This window comes from Montipora foliosa, chromosome 8, assembly GCF_036669935.1.
Source record: "Montipora foliosa isolate CH-2021 chromosome 8, ASM3666993v2, whole genome shotgun sequence".
Lineage (NCBI taxonomy): Eukaryota > Metazoa > Cnidaria > Anthozoa > Scleractinia > Acroporidae > Montipora > Montipora foliosa.
In genome coordinates, this window is record NC_090876.1 from 18,841,878 (window position 1) to 18,848,475 (window position 6,598).

The following is a 6,598-nucleotide window of genomic DNA, read 5'->3' on the forward strand; positions in this document are numbered from 1 at the left end:
GCTGGACGAAATCAACAACAGCAGCCGTGAATTCATGATGACAGATTTGGGCGACATAAAAAGACTAATTGGCCCAAAGAAAAGGCATGTCATTATCAACCTTGAAGCAACGAAAGAAATGAAGGCACATCCCATTGATGGTGATTTAGAGCAACTTTGGACGAAACCCGAGACAAGCGAGACTGCCTACAGCAGTATTTAACTGTTTATCAAAACCTTCGCGTACAACTTGAAGCCACTGCAAAAACTTCGCTGGGAAATCAGAACACGATAAGGTGATGAAGGATTATGAAGAATATGTCAACCTAGTTTTGGAAGCAGAAGAATTTGTGGTAGGATTGAGCTCAAACGTGGCCACGATAAAGGATCGAATGGAATTCAAATTACAACGAGGGACAAGTAAGGTGAACTTTGAACTCCAACAGAAGATGTTGGAGCTCGAACAGCAGAAGGCCGAAATTGAACACTAAAAATTACAAAATGAGGCAGAGCGACTTACAATGGAGAAAAAGAAACCGAGGAAGAAATTAGAAATTGACACTAAACAAGGTACGAAACCTAACGCTGTAAAATTACCTAAGCTTGACTTCAAGAAATTTAGTGGAGGGCTCCTAAATTGGTAGGAATTAATTAGTCCAGTTAATTAGTCCAGTAGAGAAAATGAATTCCCTGAGAGCCCAGCTAGAAGGAGATGCTGCAAATGTTATCTCAGGACTATCCCTGACTAATGTAAATTACGAACAGTCCATAAAAATGTTGAAGGAACGTTATGGACAAAATGAGGTCGTCGTCAATGTTCATTATACTAGTCGTATGGATTTACCTGCCTCCTCCAGTCAAACATCAGCCCTGCATAAGAACAATGATCTCTTTGGAAAACACCTTAGATCATTGGAGAGAATATTGAGAGAAAAATGCTAGTGTCCCGGATAATGACTAAGTTACCCAAAGATGTTCTCATCCACCTGACTGACCAGAAAAAGGATGGTGACGAATGGACAGTGCAGCTACTCGGAGATCAGTTGCATAGGTACATTAATAAGAGGGAAAAGGCAGATAGGCAAAGTTCTGACAAAGTTGATTACAAAGGCTCGGTTGGAAACGTGTGGTCTACATCGCAGGTCACCCAGTTTGATTCTAACACTACTACTGGTGCATTACTGTCTGAAACCAAACTACCCCAGAATCTCACTGGAAGAAAGACAATGATATGCATTTATTGCAGTGGACAGCACTGGAGTGATGAGTGTAAAACGTTCCCTACTGTGAGAGCTAGGAAAGAAAAGATCAAGGGACACCGTTTTATTTGTCTCAAACAAGGTCACCAACAGAAAAATTGTACAGTGAAGAAGGCGTGTGTGTATTGCAAACAAAGAAATCGTCACCACATAAGTCTCAGAATCAAGACGTTTCCAGTTTTGGAAGCCCTCAGAAATGGTACCTTCTGTTACTGAACTCTTATCTGCTGCTGGTGCTACAGAACATAACCTGCCACCGTTGAAGCACAAAATTTGAAAAAATCAGGAAAATTGACCACCAGATTGCTTCTAGACACAGGCAGCCAAAGGACCTACATCACCAACGAGCTAGCAGAAAAACTCCAATTGCCAATCACAGGATCGGAAACACTGACAATGTACACATTCAGTGCATCAAAACCCCGGGGGCTTCACACTCCTGTCACAGAACTCCAGCTGTTAACAAAGAATGGATCATCTCTGCATTTTAGAGTCAATGTTGTACCCAAGATAACTGGTAACCTACAACGAGCATACTTCAGCCCAGAGAAATTAAATCACTTACTTAAGGACATTTTTCGTGCTGATTCAGTACCCTCAGCTAAAGAAACTGCCAACATAGAACTGTTGCTAGAAAATGATTATTACTGTGATATTTTCTCCGGATGACATCTCGATGAAAGCAGTCAGTCCAGGATTAAACCACATGGAATCCAAGTTGGGATGGATCCTAACAGGGCAAGTGAAGTGTCAGGATGAGAAACCAGACAGCTCCATCTCAATGCTGACCTACACATCCATTCCTATCAGTAGTGTACATCTGAGTGCTCAGTCGGATTACCAGCAACCATTAGCTGAACAAAAGACACACCTTGAAGAGTCTTGGAAACTTGAGACCCTGGGAATCAGAGAGCCTGTACAAGAAATTGAAGATGACAAAGCTCTGCAAAAATTTAATGAAACGATCCACTTTGAAGACGGACGTTACCAAGTAGCCTGGCCTTGGAAAGAAGAGTCTCCATCATTACCTATCAATTATGAACTGGCAATGGGAAGGTTGAGATCCCAAGTGAATAGACTGTCACGAAATGATGAACATCACCAGAAATATGATGCCGTAATCCAAAATAAAGTGTAGAAGGGAATTGTGGAAGCCGTCCCAGATGACGATTGTACAAACACCTTCAAACACTATATTCCACACAATGAGTGACTGACACCCGAGAAGACAACAACAAAACTTAGAATTGTGTTTGACACCTCCGCAAAGACCAGAGCCTAAACGAATGCCTTAACCGTGGCGCTCCCTTTCATATTGGAGGATGTATGTGGCCTTCTCTTGAGGTTCAGGCTTCACAAAGTGGCGCTAGTTGCAGATGAAGATTCCTTCAAGTGGCCAGTTAGAAAACGTGGACTGGACTCTGGACTGGACTGGACTGGACTGGACTAGACTGGGGCGGGAGAGGTGGAGGGGATTAATCACCCGAGGTCAATTGTTAACATAGGATTATTTGGCGCCATTTCTCTTTAACTTGCGCTAATGTTTTAAGCGAGTATTTACAAGCTTCGCTACACATGCTTAGAAATTTCTCCTTAATACCATCCCTCAGGCTGTGTTTTCCGTCGTAATTCCTCGCGGAGAGTTTCACTGTGGGTGAAGAGGTCACACTCCGCAACTGTTTTCAATGTTAGACAAAATCATGACATGTGAAATATGACCTGCCAATTTAAAAAAAAAATGTGTGAAATTGACTTGAGTCTCTTTTCCAATACCCCGTGTGACTTTAGTGTCGATGCTTTCAATCAGTGATCTGTCTTTGACGATTTTAAATATAACGTAATATATATTTTTGTCACTTTCTATTTGTGCTTTCTTTCATGAATGCCAAAGGACCCAGGCTTCTCTTCATTTATCCAGCTTACTGAGTTGTACCAAGCTCGCATTTCGTGTGGGTTCTGGAGAATACGTCTCACGCGAGACAATGTTGTTAAATCTACCGAGTTACCGCACAACATCTTGAATATCTTGAAGCCATTCGCGCTGATCACGCTATTATGAAAACAAACATCATTGTAAAACACTAACAACTGATTACCAAATGCAGTTACAGTAAATGTCCATTGAAATTTGTCATATGATAATCATACCTGCGCAGAATGCACAATGCCAGAACATGTCGTCATCAAAAGGGCTTAATGCACAAACTTGGAGGTAACAATTACCACCGACAGGCATAACACTTTATCCACTACACAATTTCAGCCCTGTCTTCCTGTTAATTTTGGGTCTTTTTTAGAATCGCGTGATCATAACAACGTGAATGAAATCGGAAATTGCCTGCAATCAATTCGATGATTATCAGTGGACAAATTAAATAGATCGTTTTCACTGTCACGCAATAAAAAAATAAATCGAAAACCATCCAGTGGAAAAAGTTAAGAATTCGTGATGTTGTAGAAGATAAATGAAGAAGACACTTCTCCAAGTTTTAGGCCTGTGCGTTTCCCCAAACTTCAGATATTCGTCGAAATGTTTCGCAGAAATTTACAGAGCCTAGTATGAAAACGCCATGTTGGTGCACATCTGTGGTGCACCAATATGGCGGCCGGAAAATAGTGTCAACATCTATCTGTTACTAACTTTGGCTATCTAGGCGAGTGATCATCTGTACTGAACAAACAGCTATTTACCTAAGCACTTTTCCTAATGCTTTAAATTCTAAAAAGGCTCAAAACCATGAGATAAATATATATTTCTCAAAAAACTCGATCGTCGCCTCGTGTCACGCACCGCTATAACTCAGAAATTCAAAATGCTCTGGTTTCCAAACGAAGCACACTATTGAGCTTTAAAATTGCAAATCGATACAAATTTACCGCCTCTTATGCCTGATGAGGATAAAAACTTTCGTGGCTCTTTAGTTTTGGATTTTCGAAAATGATGACGTCACGTGAAAACGATCCATTGCATTTCGTTATCAGTTAGTTCGTGTTTTACAATGCTGTTTGCGTTCATTAATAGCGTGATCAGGGCTAATGGCTTCAAGATGTTCAAGATGCTGTGCGGCAACTCGGTAGATTTAACAACATTGTCTCGCGTGAAACGTATTCTCGAGAACCCACACGAATAGCGAGCTTGGCACAACTGGTCACAACTCAGTCAGCTGGATAAATGAAACGAAGGCTGAGTCCTTTGGCTATTGCGTTACATTTAAAAGCGTCAAAGACAGATCACTGATTGAAAGTAATGAGAAGAAAAGTGAGAACGAGACTCAAGTCAATTTTTACAGATTTTAAAATTGACTGGTCATGTTTTTCAGGTCATAATTTTGTCTAACATTAAAAATAGTTGCGGAGTGTGACCTCTTCACCCACAGTGAAACTCTCCGCGAGGAATTACGACGGAAAACACAGCGTGAGGGATGGTATTAAAGGAGAACTTTATAAGTATGTGTAGCGAAGCTTGTGCTAATGTTTCAATACTCGCTTGAAACATTAGCACAAATTAAAGAGAAATGGCTCCAAATACTGCTGTGTTAACAATTGACCTCGGGTGATTATTTGTAATGAAACCGAAAAATGTAAGCAAAAGCAAACCAAACTGATACTAAAAACACTAACCCCCCTTCAAGTGGGTCTGCAATCTGATGATCGAGATGTAACAAAGTTCCTCTGGTTCAAAGATCCTTCCAAGCCTACCCTTAAGAACAATGTTCAAGTACTGAGATTCACCAGAGTTCCATTCGGTATGATATCCAGTCCATTTCTGTTGGTCGCAACAATCAAAAATCATCTAGCCAAGGCTGGAACCTCCATCGCTCACCAGATAATGGATAACATGTATGTAGACAACATGACTACAGGCGTTGAAACATCAACACAAGCAGATGAGCTGTACAAAGAAGCCAGGACCCTCTTCCAATCGGCATCAATGAATCTTCGTGAGTGGGCCTCAAACTCCTCTGCATTTCCCCAGAATGTGATCGAACCATTGCAGAAACCATGAAAGTCCTAGGAACCTCCTGGAATTTGACCACAGATACTATTTTCATCAATGGATCTCACAATCTCTCCTCCAAAGTGACCACAAAAAGAGAAGCATTGCAGTCTGTCAGCAGATCTACGACCCATTGGGCCTCTTTTCTCCAGCCACTCTGAATACAAAGCTGTTCATTCAGGAACTGTGGAAGCAAGAAAAAGATTGGGACGCGATGTTCAGTCAGTCACATCAACAAGAAAGGAGCAAGATTTGTGAGAGCCTGACTCCATTGTCCAGTTGTCCGTGGTAGATAGATTTCTGTGGGCCGACTCATAGTGTGTTCTTCACTGGATGAAAACCTGTAAGCCATTACCCATGTTTGTTCAGAACCAGCTTAGAGAGATTACCTCACACAGGAACATCAAGTTTGACTATGTGTCCGCTTCACAAAATCCCGCAGATCTGGCTACCAGAGGTGTTCCAACAGATTAACTCGTCTACAATAACTGGCCCATCGTGGTTAACTGATCATCCATCACAATAGCCCTCATGGAAGTCAACACAGGTTGACAGCAAGATGCCTGAACAGAACACCAAACAGTCTCCTGGCCCCCATGTTATGTATGAGACCGCAACACTGGCTGGAATACTGAGAGAGAGCAGCAGAATGTCCTTTGACAAGCCAGTTGCCCCCTTTGGCATCATACTCCTCGTTAACCAAACTACTTAGAGTGAGCGCCTTGGCTTGCGATTTATCCGAAAACTACAGAAGAAGAGCACAACCACAGGACAGCTTACTTCAGAGGAAATAAGCCAAGCAAACGTCATGTGGGAGAAGTATGTCCAAAAGAGTGCGTACACACCAGAAATCACTGCAGTCAAAGAAAACTCAAGAAACAATCTGAAGAACCAATTAGGGCTGCAGTTGGCTAATGGTAGATTGATCAGTACTAGTGAGAACCTCCCAGAACGTACTATGTTCCCAAAACTCCTTCCAAAGAACCATGTCTTTACAAGCTTAGTCCTCAAGAGCTTCCATGAAAAGTTGATGCATGCAGGTGCATCTCACACAGTAGCAGCTATCAGAAGAGAATTCTGGATTCCACAAGGAAGATCAGCTGTAAGAAGAGTCCTACTCAACTGCTTGAGATGCAGACGACATCAAGGAGGACCATACAGAATGCCAGCGATAGCACCTTATCCACGATCAAGTGTAGAAGAATCTCCGCTCTTTACCTACACCTGTCTTGACTATCTTGGACCCTTGTATCTGAAAGTCAGTCAGCCATCAGCAAGCCAAAAAGTCTGGCTGTGTCTGTTTACTTGTTTAGCTGTTAGGGCTATATTCACTGATTCACTGAACAATTCTTGTTATGCCTAA

General features: G+C 41.9%; 1 protein-coding gene across 1 annotated transcript; it reads left to right on the plus strand.

Annotated features, from left to right (window-relative positions):
• The first annotated feature begins 6,043 nt into the window (after positions 1 to 6,043).
• Positions 6,044 to 6,598, plus strand: LOC137968343 (uncharacterized). The gene has a single exon (XM_068814940.1). The coding sequence runs from the start codon at positions 6,044 to 6,046 to the stop codon at positions 6,596 to 6,598; it is 555 nt and encodes a 184-aa protein (XP_068671041.1).